General features: G+C 34.2%; 1 protein-coding gene and 1 long non-coding RNA gene across 7 annotated transcripts in view; one reads left to right on the plus strand and one right to left on the minus strand.

Moving 5' to 3' along the window:
- LOC123700232 (optomotor-blind protein) overlaps window positions 1-27366 on the minus strand; it is an 87735-nt gene that overhangs the window by 44608 nt on the left and 15761 nt on the right. For 4 of the 6 annotated variants that reach the window (XM_045647398.1, XM_045647397.1, XM_045647396.1 and 1 more), the window contains exons 2-3: window positions 11866-11979; window positions 9468-9621 (exon numbers count right to left, since the gene is read on the minus strand). In XM_045647398.1, the coding sequence (XP_045503354.1) occupies window positions 9468-9621; window positions 11866-11979 (268 nt within the window). Of the gene's footprint in view, window positions 1-9467; window positions 9622-10534; window positions 10649-11865; window positions 11980-27366 lie in introns of all 6 variants that reach the window. The other 2 variants (XM_045647399.1, XM_045647394.1) reach the window with 1 other exon arrangement.
- LOC123700260 lies at window positions 17681-18883 on the plus strand. The gene is made up of 2 exons (XR_006752606.1): window positions 17681-17919; window positions 18251-18883. It is a non-coding gene; the product is annotated as an uncharacterized LOC123700260 (long non-coding RNA).

Below are 27366 nucleotides of genomic sequence, written 5' to 3' on the forward strand. Positions count from 1 at the left end.
TGCTCATTTAAATTAGGTACCTTATGATAGCATTGCATGTCAAAGGTATCTATATAACATATTTAACGTTCACACCTAAATTACACCATCAAGCATTCTAACGACATACATAAAAAGGAATGCGTAAAACAGTTACTTCAGCACCCCCCATAATAACAGTGATAACCTCCTCACGCCCTCATACAAGGAAACGGGAAGCCAGTATAACGTGACCCCTACGGAACATACAACTGTAGCTCTGCGTTTGTTTCAGCTCTGAACTAATACGGCCGGGGGGTCTAGCTATTCTGGTGTTTTCATAATGCGTGTCTGTAGACCATCCTAGTGGTTTTCGTAATGCCAGTACATGTTCGCTGTTTTTGAGTCGAATTTTCGAAAGTATGCTCTCAGTGGCGCTTTTATTGGCCCTAAAGGCATAAAGTGAACTTCGAGTGTTGGTGAATTTGAGGTGTAATTTTGGTTTCGCAGTCACGCTACGATGTCGCTCGCGTGTCATATGTTTCCTTCGATTACGGTTTTATCACGTAGCTTTAAGTATTTTTGATGAGAAGACCTTTTTTTGTTTATGGCAGACCTACCCACGGAACGTCACTTAAATAATCTATGATTTTTAAGACCGAGGATAAACGGTTGAACGTAAATAAATGAATATTAATCTCTCTGTGGTTAAATTAATATTAATTAATGCAGTTTTAATTGACGTTTTGTGAATAAAGAGAAATATTAATTCTTTAACGCTTTGTATAAAGTGAAGTTTTAATTTAGACACTAATGAGGATGAGCAAAAAATTCCCTTCCACGTGTGTTTCTATGCATTTAACTCGGCTTATTTATTTGCCATTGAATGAAAATATGTTTTTATTCATAACTACGCTACATTATTAATCTAATGCTGTTAAATACGAGGTCTTTTTACTAATGCCTTGTAAAAAAAAATATTTTTTTTGAATGTTTCGTTTTCCATTACAGAATATTTTTGTTCGTCAAAGCGATCACTTATCCGTTTTTGCAAACAAAAACTTTTAGAATCCGAAAAATACCATTCTGTGTATCAATAAAGGTGCTCTCATATAAAACCTAAAGCCACAACTTGGATAGAGCCATCAAACAATAAACTTTTCAACAACAGCCATAAAAATCCAAATTAATACAGGCACGCCGCTTCAAATAGTGAATATTTTCCAACTATTTGGATGTCTCATCTCTTTAATGCTTCCGTTGGAACTAATGCGGGGTTCGGGGACATTTGCATTTTATGTGCGTTTTTAGTCTATGGCGTTGAAGTTGTACAAGTGTCGTTTTCTCAATTTTTCCCGCCAATTTTCGGTCGACAAAATGGCCGCCGCACAGGCACGGTGTAACACGCACGTCTCTTCACACGCAATCTATGGTTAAGTGTTTGTAAGTACAATATTTGTGTTTGTTTTTAAGGCTTTTAAATAAAAAAAACCGAATGTTAAATATGAGCCGACAGGTTTAAGGCTAATGCCCCTAAACTATAATAATTGATATTTAAAATGGTCTGAATAAACTGCTAAAGCACGTTCAAATTGCAATTTTTATTTATAAATTTTATTTTCATAAGAGTGCACGATTTTAGGTGTCAGCATAAGAGAAAATACATATTGACCATGTATTAGCACATGTCAAAAATATCAATGTTTCAACCAAGTGCGTGTAAACATGGTGTCAAGTGGCTTTGTCAAATGTTTGCCATGCTCGTGGTCACATGACAGCTAGGGAATTGTGTATTTATAACTCTTAATAAACAACTATTCGCATTTCGTCTCTCTGCAGGGAAAAAACCTGAAAATTCCTACCCAAATCTTTCTTGAGTGATCAGTTCTTGCAAACTCTACCTTTTTCTAATCTGTATTGAATTTATATTTAACTTTATAATTATTTTAACCTCCAACTGATCTATCTATCTTTTCTATTTATTTCTATCTATCTATCTATCTATCTATTTTTTCTCTCTCTATAATATGTTTAGTAGGTACCTACAACATATTAATGTTAAGTTGGTTATATCTATTTCTATAAAAAGAAGAAAGAACCATTCGTGGTAACTTTTAAACTTGGCAAACGGTTATAGCAACTAACTCCTTTTGCATAAAAAAAAAACTTTAAATTTTATTACAATCTGTAACACGATTCACCTTTATGACAGCGCGCGGTTGCCGCAGTGAACTTTTAAAAAACTAAATCACTCCCGCTATAAAATTAAAGTGATAAATTATATGATCCATTCGATTCATAACAATGTGCTAAAATAAACAAATTAATTGTATTGCCTATCGTAAACTTCGCTCAGGTCTTTTCGCGTCTGGACGCGAGCGTGGGAATACCTCCCAAGATCTTACGCTTTTTAAATTATTAATTGATTTGCTTAAGGTTTACAACATGACGTATAAGTAGTAATTAAATGTGATGCTGAAATGTTTGGCCGATTTCGGTCCTTCGAGATTTTTCTATCTTCAAAAGCTTTTAACAAAACTTTTGCAAATTAACGTTAAGAGTTCACTATGCAAATTTTTACTATTTTTCGAAAAGCATTCATTTATGATGAACAGAATACCATGAAATAGAAAACTCATGTACTGAATACATAATATGTAGCTGTAAAGTGTATCACATCACAGAAAGCTATAACTCGATCGATTAAAGTAAAGTAAAAGTTCGTTCGCAATGTTAGTCGTCGGAAGTGGCACTGCATTTGATCTCGTGATCCCGCAAATATTTGCGCGTCCCTCGTGGGAATACATGCATCCCGGGTTTTACTTACTTAAATTTCGATGTGATAGAGATAGCGATAACCACCCCTATCTAGGAGCGTAAGTGTGAAAGGGTAAACGATAGCACGATGTACATTGCTGTATGGATTAGTGGAATCAAAACTGGGAATCAAATAACTTTTATTGTTAGACCGCAATGTATGTTTGAAGGTTATAAATGTATAACTCCTAACCTAGTTACTAATAATACTTGTTTATTTGTGCGATTTAATTCATAAGAATATAAGAACATTGCTATAAAATTTAAAATAGGTATTAAATTTTTTGGTCTTGATTTTATTGTAAGTACCTACCTATTAAATAACTCTCATATACGTACGTATAGCTACTATAATAGAAACATACGTATTAATAGTTATTCTTAGATAGAGTGAATAAATCGCGTTAAAATTTTTGTTAAATCAATTATAATAATAATCACGTAAAATCAGTGCCAGAAAATATGATTAAATTTATACCCATATTTTTATGATAAAAATGAGTGGTAATTTCAATCTATATTTATTTATACATAGAATCCATTCAGCAGGTGCTATTTATTGCCACGAAATTATAATAAAATATAAATATTCACATAATAATGTCGTAAGTTTGTCATTAACGCATCAACGCTAGGTTTTAATTCCGTTAATTTTTGATACGGCTCATTTTGTACTATGTCAAATTTTTACCTTATCTAGAAGCGATTAATTTTCATTCACATTTGCATTTAACGTTTGTATACAATGTAGAGCTACTTGAATACACCTTTTAAAGTTTACAAATGACATAGATACATAATTTGTGTGACTGGAACAACTGGAAGCATTATAGTTGACAACTCCATTGATATTATTAATTCGTCAGTTTGTATGGTTTGATGTGTTAATTTTTGCAGCTTTATCACATAAAATCTACCTAAAAGGTTGTAATTAAATTTAGTTTGTCGATAGATTACGGTCTGATCTGACTATAATTAAAGTTAATTTTATAGGAAGGTAAGGAAACTTCCACTTTTTAATCAACCAAATAATGAACACATACAACACGGTATCACAATAGGTACCTAATATTCTTATTTACGAGAAAGTTCTCTCTAAGTAAAACAGATGCAAACGAATCTACCCTGACTTTGACTACCTTCTCAGACACGTGTAATACCTACCACTGAAAATCAATAAGCTCACAAAACCTTTAGACCGTCTGAAATCCTTTCTCTTATTGACACATTAAAGTATATTTGACCATGTAACTTGACGTACAATTCATTGAACACTTGTTCCAACATATCACCCTACTATTGACACTTGACAGCTGCCCTTGGTCAGTTTTTGTTGCAACTTAATACTGATATCGAATGCGAAGTGTATCCGTTTTTGTATTAATGACAATGGCAAATATATCTTTTGGTGTTATTGATGAAGGCGGATCTGAGTACCTACCTTCATTTAAATACATATGTCATACTTATGTTTTATTTAATGGCGAAATATGTCACTTAAGTAGGTATAGGTAGGTACTTGTAAAGTTATCTGAATTTACATTTCATTCATAAAACTTTTGAACAAGTAATTTTCTATGAAATACACAGAAATACACAACATAACTTTCGTTGACATTTTTTATATGTGCTGCCAGAAATTCCCCCACGAAAATATAAGTGCTTTTATAGTAATAAAACGTGCCCAATTAGTTATTTATTTTCGCATAATACTAAGCCATAATATTTGTATTTACCATCCAAAACTAAATTGAATGAAGTTTTATATGTTTTGCACAAATTAGAAAAAAGTATTCGCCGACCAAATCCTCACGAAGTTTAAAATTATTACGATAAAAACTTTACAACGGCGCCTGTTTATAAAAAGCCTTAATAGAATCCTAACCCAAGGCTTAACCCAACTACAACCGAAAACATAAAAGGATTACAATTTACACATCAATTAACAACTATTGTGCGATAAAAATGATGTTAAAGCCTTTCTTTCCACTTCCAGCATTGAAAAGAACTTTTTATTTAAGACTAGCAAACCGGGCGAACTCCGTTTCGCCACCAGAGACACCTTTTCTTTGCTAAACCTCACGGAGCCCGAGACCTTTCCAACGAATGCAAAACCTTGGAAATCGGTTCGTGCATTCTGTAGTTATACCGCCAGGAAGGAAAACCCCACTTATCCATACTAATATTATAAATGCGAAAGTAACTCTGTCTGTCTGTCTGTCTGTTACTCAATCACGCCTTAACTACTGAACCAATTTGCATGAAATTTGGTCTAGAGATATTTTGATACCCGAGAAAGGACATAGGCTACTTTTTACCCCGGGACATAGGATAAGTTTTATCCCGGAAACCCCACTTCTTTGACTGCGCGTTTGACTGCGCGGGCGAAGCCGCGAGCGGAAAGCTAGTTTTTATATAAGTAGAAGAGATCACGGCAAAGCGTTTGTAAGAAAGAACTGAGTATATTATTCCTTATGCACTATTAGAACACTAATTAAATTACGAAGGAGGCCATTAAATGTACATAAATTACAATAATTGTAAAATTTATTTATAAGTATTACCATGTATACATATATTATAACCATTTAAGTATACTTGTTCACTCGCGCTTTCGCCTTTCATCTTGTAATACCTACATAATTATAAATGTTATCTTTAGTTACCTTAAACTAGTTTAAACTGAATACGTTAATTATTTCACATTGATTTATACAATTTAAAATATTTTACATTACTATCAGTTTTGTTAAACCATAAAAATAATAAGCATTGCTAAATATGAAACAATCTAAGGAAACAATATTGTCAAGCATACCTACACACACGAAACCCTATTCTCAAAACCACAACCACGGCGTTCGATAATTAATCCATTATTCGACTAACCCCATCGACAATCGAACCGATAAGGCCGAGATGGCTTCGTATAGGAAAGATTTTATCACCCTCGTTTAATAGACAACAATTTGAGAGGGGCTCACCGATCTCCTGGATGCCTCGATGCCTCCCAAAGGACAGCACCTTTTGATCAATAACTGTATATAAATTATCGAGCATATGCCCTTTCCTGCTCAAGCAAGCGCACCGGTTCGTCGGCCTTTGTAATCGAGCAGCTATTTATTTATCGAACCCGTGCAAAACTTTCAGAATTGCGTAAGAAAGTTTGGAACATTTCGTAACGCGCAGAAAAGTCGACCCTCAGTTTTCAAGGTGAGGCGTATTCAAATTAATAAGGAATACTTGAGAAACGTTACGTTTACGAACCGCCATTATCCACTCGATTCGGCGGTTCCGCGGCAGCTGTATTCAGTGGGAAGATGCGGCTTCCGAAACACAATGCGCTACTTGAAATGAATTAGATGCTCGAAAGACGCCGGTTGCGGATTAGCCCCTCACAATTAAAACGGGCAGACGGCGCTTTTCGTCATCTTTGACGTTTGAGTCGAGAATACACCCCCGGCGGCGAGCGGAGCTATTGTAAGTGTTCAAGATGTTTTGGTTTGCAAAAACGGCACACAAGGCCACGATTAGTGAACATCGGGACATTGGAACGCGAGTGTGTACAATGCCTGCTTGTTGCTAATACACGTTCCTTTGTATCGACGTGAGCTTGTTTGTTTTTGCGCCACCCACTTCAAATCTGAGCAAAATATCCTTAGCGATTGTAAAAAAGGTCGTACTTTGTTATAATTCGGATACACTGTATTGATTGTTAAAGTTTATTACGTCTAAAAATTTGGAAACTATCAACTAATTACTGATTAGATTAAAAACTTAAAGTGATACGGCAGCACGTTGAAAGTTTTAGCTTGTAAATTAAAAGTACGGTAGACATTTTAAAATCATTTCCTTGAATTGGAACCGTTTTATCCATCGTTTTATATATTAAAAATCTTGACAAAGTATTATGATAAGTTATAATTATTCCTTTTATTAAGAGTGGTCATTAAATAATTTTATGGGGATAAAAAGCGGCGAGGCGCTCAAGTCTTTTATGTGACAATTAAGCGCTGTTGGCGATGTGAAGCGATTGATGGTGCTTTAACAAAAAGGCCTAAACATTGCCATTAAAAATATTTTAATGAATTATAATGATTACACGTCATTCTGATTTGTTTTGTGAGTGATTAGAAGAATAAGAAACAGATTTTATAATTATTCTTTCAGTATTGATAAGGTTAAAAAACACATTTGAGTTACCTTTGTTAACATATTTTTTAACCACTTCAAAAAAAGGAGGAGGTTATCAATTCGGCCTGTATAGTTTTTTTTATGCTTTTTAATTAATTGAAAATACTGTGGCATTCTCATATAGCAGTAATATTAACTATAACGGTACATATTTGTATAGACGATAGTAAAATTAACGAAAAAAAAAACCAAGAAAAATAAATAAACAAATTGAATGCATGTTAACATCGCCGATAATATCAATATGAAAAATTGACAAGCGTACAAAAATCGGCATGTCGGACACGAAAGGCGGACAAAAAACAAACAAACAATCTCGGGATCTCTACCTGTTTGTTAAACGTAATATCGTTAAAGATCAAAGAAAGGTGAAAGGTATAAACTATGCAAAAACAATAGAGGAGTGTTTAACGAACGTTGCGTATGTTATTTTTTATCCGTATCTCTTATAGACTATAGAGTAGCGCGATTTGAAATGTCATCGATAGTTAAAAATAAACTATATGAATTAAATAATAACGAATTCGACTATTGCGATAAAGCTGAATTTAATTTATAGATACATATTTATATCGAAATAAAAATAAATAACCAGCCAGCTGATGTCAGAATTCCTCACATACCAAACGGAGACGGTCGTTATTTCAATTACCAGCCAGTCCCTCGTCAAAGACAAAAGACTTGACAGAAAAAAAACAAACGTTCATCGGTGGAATTAGAAAAAAAGTTATCTATGATTGGATCGCGGTCATGTAAACGCAGTCAGGTGGAATATGTTAGTCGACTTTCATTTTCGGGAGCGGAATGAAATTGATACTCGTATATTTTGGTCCACAAGTAATTTGAGTGATAAAAATTATATTTTCTTCTGTTTCCTGTGTGTGTGCAAATTTTTTTTTGAAGTGAAACTTCTTTAAGCGACTTGAGAGCAAAATTTCCGCGTCATGACAATGACCGTCATCTCATGGTAATACTAAAGAAGTTTCACTTCTGACACGTGTGCTCGGCACACACGTTGCTTTTTTTACCTAAAGTTACCTGTTTGTTTTACCGAACTTAAAAAAGCTTGGAGAAAACAATAGATACGTGTTTAATATTTTAAATAAAGTTATCCGCATGGTAAACGCAGCTATTAAGAAGCCAGACTCACTGTATTTTGATTCAAATGTTTGCTACAACATGAATGAGATTTTTATAAAGAACGCTTGAAATTATGAATTGCTCTGAATTTTGTAAAATAAAAGTTGGATAAACGTAGGATTTTACTGTGACAGAAACTGACTGTTGGGAATAAAAATGTTTGTTTATCTGTACCTATATTAGTCGGCTAAAACTTACAGTTCTAATTAACTTTCGATTTCGAATTTGAATTTGATGGCAATTTCGTTTGTTTGTAACACTTAATTTTGTATTAGTAATCCTATACAAAAGTTAACCAATTTAATATTCTAAGTTGGAAATTGTGTTCGTTGGTTTGTCCGTTGTTTACGCTGCAATGGTGTAACAGATTGCCATTTTTTATAGATATGGTTTGAATGCAATAGATTTACGTAGGTATATCTAACTTATCCAGGACTTACAACTGAAGACAGAAATAAATTAATAAAACATGACCAAAGACAGGGCGGGCCGCTAGTATAACATATTTATTTTAATTATTCGCAAATTGGTTCCTTTAAAATTGACAGGTGCCGCCATCGCAGGTAGCGCTTTGTCTAGTTTCCGTAATAGGCCATGTTTGTATATGAAATAACGAAAAAAGTTATAATTAAGTGAAGCAATTAACGAGAACACGTTCCATCAAACTGGTTCTTTGATTAATCGCCGATTTCATTACAATTTCTAATCGACGGCCTTTCTATTGAAGATTATGTGTTTAGTTGCATTCAGCATTCGTTAGCATCATGGTGAATGCGGCCCTCGTTGAAGATAGTTCACATAATTACAATTTGCACGAGCGAACGACTTCGTACACAAAAAAGCCCGGTGTCTGGATAATCCATTGAAAACTACTAAATGGCGAAGTGGATGGCTGGTTAGAGTAAATAGCGATAATAACCGTGGCAGGCACAATGGACCCCCGCTGGCCGGCGACACAAACCGACCCACGAACCTTTTTAATTATAATATCACCCACATTATAAAAGTTTTTGCGTCGAACAAAAAACAGCCGATGTTAGCTTTTTTGGATATTCCGTGATGGGTATTAAATATTGCCCTTCATTTGTCGTAGCGTTGACGTGAACGATTCTCCGGGTGATTATAAACACAAATAAAATTGATTAGTTTTGTACGAGGTTGCCTAATGACCTGCTCACATTTCGGGACGCGAAGCCGAATTCGAACTTAATGCCGAATATTATTATTGAGACAATTACCGTCGATTTTTATGGGCGCATTGGAAGTTATGTCAGGAGATTACTTATTTGCGAATTAGAATTAAATTATAAGATAAATTTGAAGGTGCGGTTGGTGATTTAAATAAATATGGTACTCACGAAACCGTGCTTGTCACTGATATTGTTCGTCAACTTCAACTTGTGGAAGGAGACCACCTTCTGCATCCACTGCTCTCCTGTCGAGGGCGAGTCGGGGTGGATGTACATCCTCTTGGGCATCTCGGGGTCCGCTTTACCGGCTACCATCCACCGACTCCGGAAAACAAATAAACACATGTAGTATACCTTTTACATCACAAACAAAACGGGTAATCAATTCATCGGTTACAAACTACCAAATAAAGATCATAGGGATCCCCGTTTTACAAAACATTAGAATCTAAAATTAGCATATATTAAAATTTATCAAAGTTCATAAATAATCACAAGTAATTAGGTATTTACTAATGAAAGTACAATTATTTTTTAATTAAAACGAACACATGGCACCGAGACAGGTGGCCGCATAAATTATGAATGTTATGACGTTATAAACAATGTACTTATAACCTCAGTCGGAGACTTGTTAAAGCGTGAAAATATTTAATTAATTGAAATCTACACCGAAAGCGAACATGCATCGTAAGCACGGGTTAGTCATTAAGGAAGAAAGTTCAGCACTACACAGTACACAGTACACACGAAAAACACAAGACGATAAATGGTGACAAAAGCGCCATTACACTTAACACTACGTGTGACAATGGGTTAAAAAAGCAACGTGAATGAAAGGAGATCTGCGTAGAACGGAAAATATGCTGGCGAGATAAATCAGTGCTGGGGAACGACAATTACGATTCATAAATTGACCAACAGTACGTGATTGGATTCAAAATTGGGTCATACCATGTATACCAACGTTCCTTCCAAGAACATCCGGTTCGTTAGCGGAGTAAAGAATGGCAAAAACACAGCTCTAGCGTTCGGTAGCTTTGTTGTCGATACTCGATAGATTCACGCAGATCCCTATCTTCACGTCGATACATACGCATGCTTCTTGCCTCATCGTTTTTATATCCACGAATTACATTAAAATAAGACGAGCCATCGGGGCCCTCGTATGACTCTTTATGTATGATTAATTTTCTTATTTTAATTTAATTCCATCGTCACATCTTTATTTATACCTGTTGTGGAATTTGTATCTGCAATCGTCGGCAGCTACGATGTCCATTAGCAAAATGTATTTTGCTTTTTTATCAAGACCAGAAACGCGAACTTTGTAGGCAGGAAACATACGTCTGTAAGCAATACGAGAGAAAAACATGGATTGGGACTCGTTCTTTGCGACAACGATTTGACATCACGTCGATTGTGAGACATGCCGCTGAACTAGTTTCACTTTTTGTGTTCATTTGCTCCCAAGAAACGACCGTTTTAGCTTGTGATCTTGTTCCGCACTAATTAGACGCATTTACATAAACGATTCGGGTCACTGCATACTATTATGGATACGCGCCTTTTCTTCCAGTCATACTATTATTAATAGAACAACGAAAGTGAATTTATTAAAATGTTACGGTATTTTATTATTATTTATTTAATTAACCCATTGAGCCCCAAGCGGCCCGATCGGTCCCAGACACAATAGATTTTCTATTGTGTCGGTGGTTCCGGGGCCTGAGTTACTACCATAACTGACAAAAATAGAATGATTTTTGTTTATCTACTCTCTTTAAAAACGAAATGATTTTGATCAAGTTGGAATTAAATATTATTACCGGCGCTAGATGATAGCCTTTGTCGGCGACAATTTATCGTTTTACAGCTGACTCACTATCAAATTTTCAACTGGAATGTTCGGTTCGTATTAATTAACGAATATTATTGAAGTTTATCGGTCGCATCTTGATGTTGCCAATCCAGCGCAGCGGCTGTTTTGATTCAAGACACCGAACGCAGTCGAACGCAAAGATCGGCGTATCTAATCTTGTTATCAAGAATTTAACAATACACACGGTCAAATTCAATCTCAAGATACATCTCGAACGCTTACCATTGACCTCAGGGATTCGAAAAATCTACGTCTACTCGCTATTTCTCACCTTCGAAATTACCCGCTTTTTACGTCACCGCTGCGGTGTTTGAGACAAAGGTATTTTAATGATATTACCCGTTGGATGCGCGTTGAATCCTTAATCGCCGGTCGATTCCGAGTGCTGTAATCGTAATGTCGTTGCCCTTTTTAACGTGGATACAAATTAGCCACGATTAATATGACATCGGAACTATTACGGTGGGAACTAACGCAATGTGGGAAAAATCACAAGCTAAATGGTGAAGCCGTTAAGTGCCGTCGGAATATCTCGAATCGACGGTGTAGGGGTGGGCATTTGGGTTGTTAAGGTTATAGCAGAAGCCTAAGCGTGTCGACCGACAATTCTGCGTTCCATTGAAGCTGAATTCTCGGTTGCCAGTGGAGGCGATGAAGTCAGACAGGCGATGGATGATGTTCTACCTGTTGTGGAACTTATATCGGTAGTCGTCTGCTGCGACGATGTCCAGGAGGAGAATGTATTTTGCCTTCGCGTCCAATCCGGAAACGCGGAACTTCATTTGTGGAAACATTTGTCTGTAAACGTAAATTTAAAGATAGCATCCTATTGTGTACTAAGTAAAACAAAAATCTGAAAGTGAGCATAAAATTACCAATTTCACCCTCAATATATTTTTAATTACTTGAATCCATTTGTTAATTAGAATGTGAATCAGGGCTTGTCATAAAAAATTGAATACGGTCATGAATAAAAAGATATTGATGGCGCAATAATTTAAAAGGCAGAATTTGCGAAAATTATGTATATGATCGCTGTTGTCGCTCATAATCACGTTTTAAAAACTCGTCAAGCCCATAGATGATGTTGGCCACCGATGGTATCAACAGTTATTGTGGAGATATTATCTTTAGTGGTCAGTGTGAACAGAGTTTAACGCTCATTAGACGTCTGATTTATAGCGATTACGTGATGAAGACTTGGAGCGATTTGCCGACAAGCTGATGAATGTTGTGCCGTGTACAACGATGTGCGGAATACAAAGTGCTTGTGTTTATAGCTTACACTTGAGCACTTTTCCTTGTGCGTAAGATAATTTCTGATAATCTTGATATGGAATGCTAGGAATTCTTTGGATTCCCGTACGGATAGATGTCGCAAGATAAAATTTACCTTCATTGTGAGTTTTTCTAGCAATTTTATTCTAGAAATATGTTCTACTTATCGTTTCAGGAGCAATAAAAATGTTATTTTTAAAATGAGAATGAATAAGTATTGGTTGAAATTTTAGAATATCTTATAAATTAAATTATTAACCTAATCATAGCTAAATTATGCATGTTCGTAAAACAGGATCAAGCAAAGCGGGTGGTCCGTTCTAGGAACTTACCCACCAACGACGTCTTATAGGATTTGTAATTAGTCAGATTATTAGATTGCTTTTATAATATTTGAAGTCATAATTTATGTTTGTAATTGGAATATCTTTCGGACACACATTTTACTTAGTGTGATAGTGCTATAGCTTCCATACCTATTGTAAATGCAAGACTAGAGGATTGTCCTCATAATATATTCGATAGTAAGGAGGAATCAAACCAAAACTCTTGTGTTTAAATATTTAGTTAATCTATATAGGCTTATCTTATCAGTAATTTAAAATTCTTAACTTATTTTCCACGTACGATTCTGTTTAACTTAATTTTTAAACGTTAAACCCCCGTTAGTCGCCAGGAAATGCACCGTAATTTTCTACTTGGAAATGCAGAAATTAAAATGATATTAAGTGAATCATGTCGAAGGGCAGAGGTAGGTAGGTATAGTGACGGTAACAAAAACGGCAACCGCACAGCGTCAGGTAACACAATACAGTGAGCTACCAGCCTCGCTTGAGCTCTTACACATTAGCCCTGTGTAGTAACTAGGGTTGGTAGTGAGCTGTTTTTAACGTAGGTTAGTTTAGAAGAAAGAAAATGATTTCTAAGGAAGCTAGATGCAGGCGTAGGGTATAAGTTCCTGGTACGATTTAGTGGAAAATCTTAATTGTTGAAGATGTTTTTAAAACTTTTAATTTTAAATATATTTGTTATTTTTAGGAAATAATAGTATCTTTTAGTTTTAAACAGATACAAAAAGCATGTGATCATTTTGATGCTCAGTGTGCTTGGTATCTTCATGTTGATTCACTATCATTATCATCCTTAACTTATCTAAGTAATTAATGAAATCATAAGCCTTAATAGCAATGCCTATTATAACGGTTAATTATAATCCTTTTTCTTACAGGCAACCCTATTAAATAAGTATTTTCTCGGCTAGCAAGGTGAGCTGGGAGCTCTAGTAATTGGTTATGCTTGGAGGTGTCAAGTTTAGCTGGGTATTTGATTTCGCTTCGCCGTAACGTCAATCATAGCTCTACTTATAATAGTTAACACATCTTAAATGATTTCATAAAGGCTCACTAATATGCATCTAGAAAGATCTAGAACATTCCAATTGCCATATTATTTAATTAACTTATAATAATTTCGATTCTTCTTAGACTACGTACCTACAGCAAGTATCATTATTCATAATTAATTATTTGATATGTAATTTTTTACATAGTTGAATAAAATATAACCTAGAAAGTTCCAACCGCATCGATCTTCACCTACAAAAATTTTGACCTAAGTTCAGTTGCGTCACTTTGAAGTAAGCGATTTTGACACTTCTTTTTTTCACGTTTAAGCCTATTTTCCCATAACAGTATTGAATAGCTGAGTTCGCCGTTCGTACAATAGACGACACGAGTGCACTAGGGCCCTTATAAGGTGACATTCTTTGAGTTTGTTACTCAGTCACGCTTTAAATGCTTAACGTATCAAAATGCGTCTATTTCAGTTATAATTTAAATCAAAATTTCTTGAATAATTCCACCAAAAATATCAAAAAGCCACAAGAATAGAGCACGTTAAAATCCATACACCTACATTGCAAATAATTTTACCTTCCTAAACAAAGAAGGTAATATTTATACATTAATATCATTCAACTATTATCTAATTATGATAAAATGATATTATACATTTTAAAGAAAAGTGTTCATATTGCACTACCTATTATTTTAATTACCATATTATTAATCCTTGTTAGACTTCTATTATTCATATGAACAATATAATTTCTATGAACTTAAAGGTATGCAAATAGCAATTAAAGAGTTATTAGGATATTAGTGTTAAAACTAGAGGGGTGGAGGGGACACATCTGTTCACACGACGCATTCTTGCGGCTTCTGACGGCGCGGCCGCGGCGGCACGTTCGTTATTACTTGCAATTTTTGATAGTTTAATTTAGCAATTATTGTCGAATTAAAAGAATTTGTCAAAGTTTTCCTACTCTCGTTTAAATTGTTGGATTTATATAGATACGGCTTTGTATATACTGAAAGTCTAGAAGAGTGAAATTAGAATTGCTACCATATCTAATTTAGCATCAGTTTATCTTTTATTGACAAATTTTTAGACACCTAAAGACTGTACGTTTATTTTGTTATTTGTAGATAAACAACTTATTCGTATTTCTATAATTAACACGATGTTTAACCAGCAATTTAAGATATGATGAGTTTTGTCTCATCGACAAGGCCTTTCACGCGAAAGAGTCGGCAGTGTTTCTCCCTGCGCTAGTGGGAATCTTAGACTTTTTGCATTGTCAGAGAATACGCGGATATATTAAACTATTTAATAAATAAATATAATTTAACCGTAAAGCTTTGCAATATTCAATTATAAGCTCTAATTCGTTTGAACAAGGTTAAAATTAACTCATCAAAGTCAGAATAAACGTTGCCAATAAATAATTCTGTAACGCATAATGGTATTATTTATATTAAAAATTAGTAATGTAGATAATGTAAATGAAGCATTGTTATACAAACTATTTAGTTTAATGTTTTCATGCTTCGTTGGGCTTGTAAATCTTGCAAAAAAGGTTGATAATTATTCAACTGACAACACAGAACCAGCTTCATAGCTACTTTCTTTTATTATAACGTAATTTCGACATTTTAAATGGATTGCTAACATCGCTAGCGCTCGTTTGAGTAATCTATCCCTAATAGCGTCACACGTCGGAGCGTCTATCTTGTTTATAATTGTAGCATAGCAAAAACAACTACACGTATGAGGTGATCATTAAACAACTAATAACAGTTATTGACTATAAGTTGGCACCTTTCGAGAAAAAAAACACGCATAATGGACCGTTGAGTAAATGTTAAATTCGTATTTACGATTAACACTTGATAGCATTTAAAAATATGAAATAAACATCAGAATGGAGCGATATAATTGCTCCTTCCTACGTGTTATTTTGTAATGAAATATGTTTGTTTGCATTATGCAGTGCTTCGTGTCATGTACACGCATAGTTTGCTTTTTTTTTCATTATTTCGTGCACGTACTTGCAGAAAATACGAGTTTTTTGATACCGCATTGCTCAAGGATTTAGAATAGCTTGTGTTAAATATTAGTTCTCAATTCATTTATAATTACGAAGGATAATTAATATCGCTTAAATGTAATGTATCTGACTAAAGAACGATTTTAGTTATACACATTTAACGTTTTCAACGCGAAGTAGGTTTTGTAAGATTTTCAGAGAGTTCGCAATACAAAATAGTATCTCTTTACTTGTTTTTTTATGCAGCGTTGTAATAAGTTATAATATATTATAATAAGGATATATCCTTGCATTAAAAAATAATAACAGGAATACACGACATGCAGCCGAATTTCCGAATGTCACAATAACAACAAAGTATACATGAATGTTGTATGACAAAAAATTCTTCGTAAACACGACGAAGTACCGTCAGTCGTCACATGTCGAAAAGGAAAAAAATACGCGTTATAAATTTAATAAAATGGAGCAGTAAATTAGTCACACGAAGGTCGGAGTGGGCGCGGAGTTAAAGTACAGGAATGGTATCGTATGATATGTGGGTGTTTGTGGCTTTTGGTAATTGTTTCATAGCAGGGTATTGACGTGGACATATTTATGAGTGATAAAGATGTTTATTTTACAATCAATAATATTTTGTGAACTAATGTATGCTATACGATATTATAAAGCTGAAGAGGAACTAATCTACAGGCTCCATAATTTTATACAGCTGCAGAATTTGTTTGTTTTGTTTGAACGCGCTAATATCACGGGTTCGATTTTAAAAATAATATCACTGTTTGATCCATTAATTTAGGAAGTTATAGGGCCTATTATAGGCTATACATCATCACGCTAGGACCAATAGGAGCGGAGCAGCGTGTAAAACCGCGGGGCGCAGCTAGTGTTGAATAATACGCAAGGTGTCTCGTCTGCTTTTTTGTGTTGGCGATTATAATTAAATAAAGTGCAATAAAATTATGTATTTCTAACGAAATGTTATAATTATATTGATGCTTAAATAATTGGCCTATTATTGTACTTAGCTAAGACGGTGAATGAAGTAACTTGAGAACTTAAAATGTCAATGATAATTAAAATAATATCTGTAATTATATTCTTAGTTCTTTATCTAATTTCTTTAATAACTACTTTTAATAGACCAAATTTAATACAATCTGTTAGAGCAAAATTCACCCAACTCTACCATAGTCGAAAAAAGTTAAACTTTAATTCTAATTAACGTAAATTAGGTACTTTTTGGCAAATATTCAGTTACACCCACGACGAAATTGAAAATATCCATTAGATTAAAATACCCGATACTGGACAATTAAATAGATACCACATCTAGACCCTTCTTATATTCACCGTCTCTTAAAATAATATAGAGGTGCGATCGACCATAAAGATATAACAGTCAGCTACCGAACACTATCCGACTAATTAATAAAAAAAGTCTGATAAACTGGAAAGTAGCTACGCGTGCTGGCGATTCATTTGAACCTATGTACTTCACATTTTGGTAGGATTATAGTCAAACTATTCACGCGTTTAAATAATTAATCTACGAGTAGGTACTTTTTTAAAAATTTGTAAAAACTTTGTTAAAATAAAAGGTTATTCAAGTTAAAAGATGAATCAGAGTTTAAATTTGCAGTAAATTATAGAAATTGTAGGAATTTATTTATTAAAGCTGTGGTGATAAATTCAACACCAGTCAACTGGTTTTTGAATATTTTTGGTATAATTTCCGGTTTATTTGGATATAAAAAACTATAAACGTTGCTATAACCTCGTAACGCCCAGATACCTATTAAAAGGCATGCAGCTCGATAATGGTACCGGCCCAAGCTGTTATCCAACTTTATGACATAAACGCCCACGGTACTTTTTTAAAGGTATCTGACAGTATCTGATTTGAAAACGCCGTAACATTTTAAATTACGCGCCAAATCTAATTACTGTTTTTTATCCGGCTACTGGAAAGTATGTTTTTGTCTATGGTTAAGCAATAGTGCCAATAGAAAAATAAAATATATGTAATTTCCGGCGAAAAGTCTGGCCATCTTGATTGACTAGAGGACGTGGTAAGTTCAATCCATGATTATTGATGCAATCTTAGGTTTTTAACTGAGAGTATCTTACTCTGCTTGTTGACAAATAAGTAAATATTATAATTACATTTAGATTTACGCGAAAATAAATAATATGCGTGTAAAATAACCTCGTAAAGTCTGGATACCTTTTAGAAGGTATAAGAGTATTAACATATTATTGGATTTTAAAAGGTATAAGGGAATAAACCACTAATCAATTTGATTTGCCTTTGCAACTTATGATTTAGACCGTTTTCTCCTTCATAATATAAAGTAAATTATTTAGTCTGTTACAGAATCTTTTAGTACCTATCCTTTTCAGGTAACCCAATGAGAGATGAGCAAATAGATGAAGCTTAAATCAGTCAGATATAGAAAAGTATGAACTATTTGGAGATGAGGATTACAACATAAACCAAAACCAAGAAAGCTCTTCCAGTTCTGAAGAATCTGAAAATAATAGTTTTTTTATTAAAAACCAACTCTTATTTGCAAAATTAAGTATTTAAAAGTTCTATAGAAATATTATATCAATTTACCTACTATCATTCTGATTTTAAAAGGTATATGGGTTGCTATTATATAGTGTTTTTGGATCCAATTTCGAAACTTGTTAATTTTTGCTTCTGTCATCTGTTGGAAGTGGATTTCTTCTGATAGAAATCCTAAAACACGTGATAAACTAGCCTTTAAAAATAATAAGTACAGAAAATAATGATCATATTGTTCAAAAATTGATATTTTTTTCTCAGATTGTAAGTGTCAGATATGTTTTTGGTCATTAAAATTTTGGAAGACATGTATTAATCCAAATATTTATGTTCATTGTTTTTTGTAATATAAAATAAACCCTATATTGTCTACCGCTAATCAATAATATCAAAAATACGAATTTTGCGAAATCGGGTTTTGTAATACATTAAAGCCCATATGCCTAAATAAAGAATAACGAATTTGGGGTTATTTAGTGTCTCAAAACCTTCCACTGACATACATTTACATGCAGAAAAAATCCCACGCTCATACGGAAATAATAAGGCACTTTTTTTAGATTTCATCACCTCTGGGTCCGCACCATGTGAACCTTTTAAAAGGTACTTGGGCTGCAAGCCAATGTTTGGTAAAAATAGCCTGGGCGTTACGAGGATAAACAGATAGTTTTTTATTAATAAATAGGCCTACTTTTGTATGTAAGATTTTATTAATATGTGATGGTTTGTTACCTATTTAGGTATTACTAATAAGAAGAACCTTTTAATAATATGAATGGATTAGATTACTAGTATTAGCTAAAAACGGCATCCATAGAACTATAATAGAAGTTATAGACAATAGAAGTTATAGACTATAGAGCATAGACTCATGAATAAAAGAGTTTACTCTAAAAAAGGTTCCATACTTTTCCTTCAAATATGCAAACACTTACAACGATAAAACTGCAATTTTCACATGTTAACACCAAACATGGTTATGAAGTGGTATCGACATGCGATCCTACATTATGGTAAACTGTTTGTCTATGGTATTCCCTTTTTACAATTTGTATCTATGCAATTCTCTATGCTTTATGGTGACGATTGGTGAACATGATAGGTGTTTGTGTTTATTAGATATGGCTTTATGGCGATTGTAATGGAGTTTTGGTTGCTGTTTTGACGAACTTGATTGCTTTTATAAGAGACTAGCTGTTCCGCGCGGTTTCACCCCCATTGCTCCGCTCCTATTGGTCTTAGCGTGATGATATATAGCGCTATAGCCTTCCTCGATAAATGGGCTATCCAACACCGAAAGTATTTTTCACATCTGACCAGTAGTTCCTGAGATTAGCGCGTTCAAACAAACAAACTAACTCTTCAGCTTTATAATATTAGTATAGATTTAGATAAGTGGGCAGACTTTTCTGTGGTCAGTATGTAATATAGTCCACATTAATAAAGTGTAATATAAAGTTAAATGTAAGGAGCTAAAAGCCAAAGTATATTTTTAATCAAGAGTAGTTGTTATGTGCCTTTTAATTTTGCTAAATAATGATCCTTTTGTTCCGTTTGCAACAAATAATTTATCATCTTTGCGCACGCGCATTGTAACAAATTAATCATATTTTAAAACATTAGAAAGTATTCAGGAGCCATACTAATTATTATTAACTAATCTAAGTCATCATAAATAAAAAAACCCGTCTAAATTTATTGCTTTTACAAACAATAGATCCGCTAAAATTACAAGTTGCCAGTAATAATCACTATCCCTTACATATATCAACAACCTGTTATACAACCTTTTTTCAAAAAAACAAAAAAAAATTCTTAAAAAAGTTTCGAAAATTAAAGAGGCCGCTTAGATTGTGATTTGAGACAAAACGCGGTGGTTTGTAAGAGAATGGAAATAAAAAAGGCTATAAATAACGATTAACAAAAAGCGATGTCATCTCGTCTCCCTTATCGAAGGGCACCGCTTGACGGTAGCCCGGCTAAGGAACAGGGAGAGGTGTGGAGTCGATGTTGGTAGTATATTTTTTTAATGGTAAATTGAGTTAAGATTCAGCAGAAGTTAAAGAGAATGTAAGTTAAAACAATTTATAGTTATCTTTTGCGTGGTTTTTTTTTTAATAAGACCTTTTTACCCTGTTTATTTGTCTATTTAGGTCTTGGTAATCAATAATTTTGGTAAATATACAAAATACAAGCCCTATTTTCCAAATTGATGCATACAGCACAACTGTAACTATCCTTAAACCTCCTAATTTTCTTTCTCGTTTCCACACTAAAAACCTACATATAAAAATAATTTATAAAAATCGACTCCACAGTTTTCTATTCTAGATACAGATAACCAGCGGTAAGGTCGCTCGGCGCCACCTCGGGGTGGGCTAGTTAAGCCTTTTAAGTTTTAACGTAACGTACAATCAATGAAGCAATTTCAATATTTCGTGGAATGTACTGAAAAGTGAAGGTTTTTAACTGTATTCATATTTCATAACTTGGAAAATATATTACGTGAGAGAAATTTTAAATAATGATACCTACTTTATGAGTTTCTTTTTATTATATGAAACAAAAAATATCACACATGTTTTTTTTCCAGTTGTAGGGTCGCGAAATAAAATTAAGTATTTTTTTTTATGCAATAGGAGGCAACAGAGCAGACGCGTCACCTGGTGGTAAGTGCTCCACGTCCGCGTCGCCCATATGTACCCACAGTGCCAGAGACATTGTGAGTATGTTGCCGGCCTTTCAGGTAGGAATAGTAGGAAAGTATGGAGGAATTTATGGAAAGTATGGAAAATTTCAGGTAGGAAAAGTATGGAGTAAGATAGGCCAACCGGTTATTCCGTTACGACGTAAATAATTATGAAACAAACAAACTAATAAAACGTCACATTTAAAACGAATATATAGAATTGAACGTGAACCAACGATCGCAAAGTTTTTGCAATAATTTGAATTCTGAATATGTTCAATGTCCTTTTGAATGTCCAGACGCCCGCTACAATTCAATATGTATCTACTAGAAATGCACAAAAAAAAACATCTCACAATATCCACAAGTAACAGAAGTCGGCCGAGCGAAATGCACAATTATCCCCGTTTAAAAAGTGATCAATAATAATCGATAAAAAAATCGATTCAACAAAAACGCGGGCCGTTTGATCGAGCGGTGGCAATCGAGTCGTGTTTATGACTCGATTTTGGACTCGAGTCTCGATGTCGATGTCATGTAGGCTTGTAGCACGTCACTTCGGGGATAGATCCTGCGATAACGAATGAATAATTATTCAAATGGAGTATGGACCCGTTTCGCTGATACTTAGGAATTTTTGTATGGGCTAGGTACTTGGCTTCGTGTTTTAGCTTGTTTTGGTTATTGGATAATATTTTACAGAACTTTATCTTATGAATGGGTTATTAAAAGAATTATATTGAGAAGTTTTGAGTATACAAATGAGGGTAGAATGAAAATTCTGTCGTTATTGACATTTCAAAGAAAGGGATACAGTTTACCCAAAAACGTCATAAAATTCGAAACATTCAGGTTCGAAATAACCTCTTTAAAAGGTAAACAATAAACTTAAATCAGCTTAAGTACCAGACTGTAAATTAGAATGTACATTCTTGCCCATACAGAGATACAGTCCTCATTTCACCATATAGCATTCATGTGAGCCTCCAATAATCTGCGACGCACGTCTCAACAAGGAGAAATCTAATTTAATTACCAAAGGAGCGTTAATTACAGATTGGAAAGTAAACAATTAGCCAAAAAGGTGATATACATTCTCCTTACGAGCTCTTACGTGTTCTGGTTTTGTAAATGCATCGATTAAGCTTAAATGCTTTAAAGTAATTAGTCGTAAAAGTTTGGGAACCTCTGATAATGACTTAGGTTTTATAGTTTTACCTATTTTTGACGTGATGCATAATTAATTTGGTAGGCTTTCTAATTATCAGCTACGTAATTCTTGGTAAGGTTGGTAATGGTTTTGGTCGTAAAACTTTAGGAAAGTGGCTCACGATTTAAAGGTTTTATTGTGTAGCTATGTGTTTTTATAATTAATTTGGACATCACGATTAGCCTTTCTAATTAGAGTTTTGGTTAATGACTGAAGGAATGGAATACTTATTCCATTCACTATTTGTTCATCAGCTTTTAATTTGTAATTTGTATTCTATTGATTAATTCAGGTTAAGTTTGAACTTTCTCTCTTTAAGGGTAATGTGCAATTGTATGATTCCAGAAAAATTACACCATTACAATTACCAATTTTTAGAAGATCCTACAGAATGCTTCTTTTCAACATAAGAAAGGTTTAACATTTTTAAAGGTTTTCGTTTACTTTCGTAACAGACTCTAACCAAAAATCTTATCAGACCAAGCTGTTTACGTAAAAAATGTTATCCATCAAATATTATGCGTGGACATTCAATTTAAAATATCTATTGGTGATATCCAGAAATCAGTAACGTCGCGAGCCGAATGAGTAAAAAAACATGGCTGCTTGTTCTTGCGGCGATGAAATGTCGAGAATGTATCCACGTGGGGACCAGAGAACCCTAGGGCTGTCAGTTGCTCAGTTATTTTTATTAATACCCATATTTTTATAAATAAAAAAAAACAATGTATTTTGATATTCAGCCCTGGATACGTTTAGTGTTTGATCATACAAGTTATCTATTGGTATTTGGTAGATACTACTGCCTGCAGCTGTGCAGAACAGGACATAATATAATTTTATGTCGACGTATTTTGTATACTTACATATACGTATTGTTTATAAATAAAAAGAAAAAGCAGTAATATATTTTGACCCCCAAATTCAATACAAAAGGACCCATCATTTCTATATCCTTCATCCAGTGTCCACTTTCGCCTGCCAGCCCTAACGGACCAAAGACTCAGGGCCGAATATAAGGGCTCCCGTTCCTTTTATTTTGTATGTCTCCCATTTGTTATACATAATACATATAGCTTTCCTATCGCGGCATCGCGCGGGAATTTGAGGCCGGCGCCACCGAACGGAGAAGCTTCTAGAGGCTGCGACTTTTTTGAATTTTCATCATATTTACGTCACGATTCTTGTTAGAAGATTACATAGACGTAGTTGGATTATACAGGATGTATATTTTAGAGTCATTAATTGAACGCTAAAATATGTAGTATATTTTTAAGGCATGAAATTTTCAAAATCAAATGTCAATTCAATTCAATTGGTTTTTTTTTATTTATAGAAAAATTTAACCGCATAAAATATACAATATGTCATCATTTATAAGTAATTAATCAATATTTACTGTATTCTATAAAATTTATAGTTATTAATGTTTACGATATATTTATTAGATGTGTTTATTATTAAGATATCTTCCCTATACCTATGAATGTTTATGTGAAAAAAAAAATTGTGCCTAGTGTACACACTATGTACTTATTTTTCAAAAAATAATTTACTATATGGAACTTTACAGAAATACGTCGAATCACGCGTGGTAGGGATAACAAAAAGATGGCGCGTAACAGAAAAATGTCACGCGTAACGAAAAAGTGTTACACTAAATTTTTCCAACCCCGATAAAGAAGTTTCACTTAAAAAAAAAAAATGTTGAAAAATTTCAAACATCCTGTATAAGCTTGTAGGTATTTGCGAATCGGGCAGAGGACGCCGGAATGCATCGCAACTCGCAACATCGACTTATGAGTGAGAGGCTCGCAGTTTTTGTGGCTCGAAGTAGCTTGTACTGTCTTTTATGATTATAGTATGTTACCAGACATATAGTAGAAATTGATTTGGATTATATCACTTGATCGCGTATTTTGTATTCTAGGTGCGCTTCGCCGTTTCACCCGCGTAGCTCCGCTCCTGTTGGTTTAGCGTAATGATATACAAATCGGACCAGTAGCTCCTGAGATTAGCGCGTTCAAACAAACAAAATCTTCCGCTTTATAATATTAGTATAGTATGGCTATTTCTGACGGGTTGATGGATAAATTAAATTATGAGTAAGAGTAAAGAGTGGTAGGATCATCTTGGTCTAAAACTGCATTTAGATTTCCTAAAATTAGTTTAAAATGATCAACTTTTTTTTTTCTTTTTTTTTTTAATGCTATTGGACAGCAAACGAGCAGACGCGTCGCCTGGTGTTAAGCGATACACGCCGCCCATAAGCATCCACTTCACTGGGAAGTGGATGTGTTGCTGTCCACAAAGGGATTTGGAAGAAGTTAGGTAGAAGGGGCGAGGATGGGAGGGAATGAGGATTGGGTAGGAGAGGATGGGTAGGGGATGGGAAGGGATGTGGGCCTCCGGACCCCTCACTCACCGTACGGAACGCGACAGTAAACTGTCACTATGGCAACTTTACCAAATCTGTAAGCTACGATTTACTGCTTTGAAATTCAGGGCCTTTTCTGATGAGATTCGTCCTGTGTTTTCAGTAATAGATTATGTGAAGACATACAAGGGCACAGTACAATAAATAAGACTAAATTGCACACTTCGTACACCAAACAATAAATTAAAGGCAGCAATAAAACTCAACAACAAGCAGGATGTCCATATCAAGTGAACGCAAAACAAAACAATTGGCGTTAAAAATCAAAACAATTAAATCATTCTATTTACGTTTTTACCAGAAGCCTGGGACCTTGAGACATTACGGCTAATTTGTTTAGACCTGGTTCCGATTCTCAAAATAGTGGATAATCATTCCACGTATATACTAGTAGAGATGACTTGAATAAGAATGGGTCGAGTTGCGTGTGAGAAAAAAGCCGAAAAAACCTAATTGGACCCCACGTCACGTGTTTAAATAGCCGATAGTGAAAATTAGCGATTATCAACGCTACTATTTACTTTTTTCTTATACAATATGGATATAATTCATCCGTGCGAGTGTACTGTTCGTCATGGTGGGAATTCTGTAACAGTACGCAGTTATGTGGAACCGTGTTGCTCTTTTTACCCGACTGTGGAGGGTTTGGTTTTTAGTGTATGTTTATAGGGAAAGTAGATTTCTTAGAAATACGCGGCTTGATGGATTTGAGCTAATGAGCAATTTAATTTTTCTTGTGAGAATGAGACTTGGTTTTTCAAAATAATAAAAAATTAAAATGGATGATTTTGGCGCCTTTTTCATTTTAAAGTTTTTGAAAGGTATTTTCCATTTTATTTATATTCGTCTTTCTTTTATATATTCAGAAATCCACCTCAAATTATATGCTAAAAATACTAAATCTAGAAGAAACATAGTTACTAATAAACTTGTACTACTAATAGACATGGACAATTATAGTAGAACCATTTGCTGCATCATAATATTGCGTTCAACAATTCCACTATTTACATTAGGTACCTGTTGTGTTTATGCGCTACCATTACCATTGTACCTTATAAAAATCCATAAATAATAAGTTAGATTAAAATACTTTAAGACGCCGAAAGTACTAACATTTGACCATAGTTGTAATAATAAATAATGTTCCGCTTAAAAAGCCCTATGCAATGGTATATCACATGTTACTATTGCGGGGTGGGCCCAGACTCCATACATTTGTTTCCCATTGTCCTTTGATATTTCATCTACATGATTGCATTGTCACCCAAAATAGCAGGTGATGTCTATTTTTAGGTCCACCAGCATACATTAGCTTCATTGAATATTCGCTAATATCAATTTGCAACGTTCATAACGTAACATAAAGACTTTACAAAACACATTAATTCTTTAATTACAGGCTACCTAATGCAAAACGCAAATGCGTATTAAAATCAAATATAATAAACATCATATTGGCACTCGCTTGAACCAATATTTAAAAGAGCGTTTAAGCGCACGCGATACAAAATGATTTGCTGACTGCTTCCAAGCGGGCAAAAACAACGAATTTGTAAACAATTGCACTTGTATTGCGGCTACCGATTTGAATGATTCTTTAGAAGGTGTTGCTTCATCGGTTATTACTATGTATGCTATGTATGACTGCTTTGATTAGTGGAGCGAGTGTGTCAAACGGTAATGAAGGGTTATTTGCAAGTTTTTAACGCGTTAGCATACTAGATGAATTATTAGTAGTAAATTGTGAGAATTGTCATAAATTTTCGATTCTATAGGTATATGAAATTTACTAGTTGGAGCGAACATCAATTCAGTTATTTAATCCAGATTATGAAGTAAAATCAAAATTTTGTAAGTAGATATTTATATTAAAGCAACTACGCCAAATATTATATCGTTGTCAGACCTGTGACAAGAGAGATTCTTGTGTTCTTGTTCTCCACCATACTTTGTGTTGTTCTTAGAATGAAGAAGCTATAATATGTAAATATTGTCTCTGTAATTACATTATCTACTAGGAACCGTTACGCTCCAGACAGAGAACGTCCGGGTCACCGTATTCCCATCACGGCAATGTCCATCAACGCCTCGTATTTCTACATTTCGGACAGGCCAAACTGTAACGAATACTACGCTAATTGAATACATAATCACTCATTACCATACTCAGATCTGATTTCCTTGACATTAGCAATTTTTATTAGTTCTAGGAGACGCGAAGTCTGGGTGTCCGCTCGTCTGTTTTCGGTGACAAGGCCGTACGCATATCCTGGACCTTTAATGTGAATTTTGTCAAGGTTCTATTTGTTACGTGTAAGTATATATTTTAATGGTTTGTTTAGTCATGCAAATAGCTTGGATGTATGCCCTAGAATCCCTAGATAGAATTCTATGAAATGTTAAAAAAACATCATTAAATATATATCGTACCTATTTACCATAAATTACGAAGGAATAATTAGCGTAGCTAAACATTCCTATCTAGATTCAATTTTAACCATTAAATTAAATCTACTGCATTGAAGATAAACATTCACCAAATGAAGTTTACAAAGCACTGATAAAATCGTCGAAACATAAATTTTGTGTAACACTTAAAGTTTTTGTC

The sequence above is a fragment of the Colias croceus genome, chromosome 19 (genome assembly GCF_905220415.1).
Source record: "Colias croceus chromosome 19, ilColCroc2.1".
NCBI lineage: Eukaryota > Metazoa > Arthropoda > Insecta > Lepidoptera > Pieridae > Colias > Colias croceus.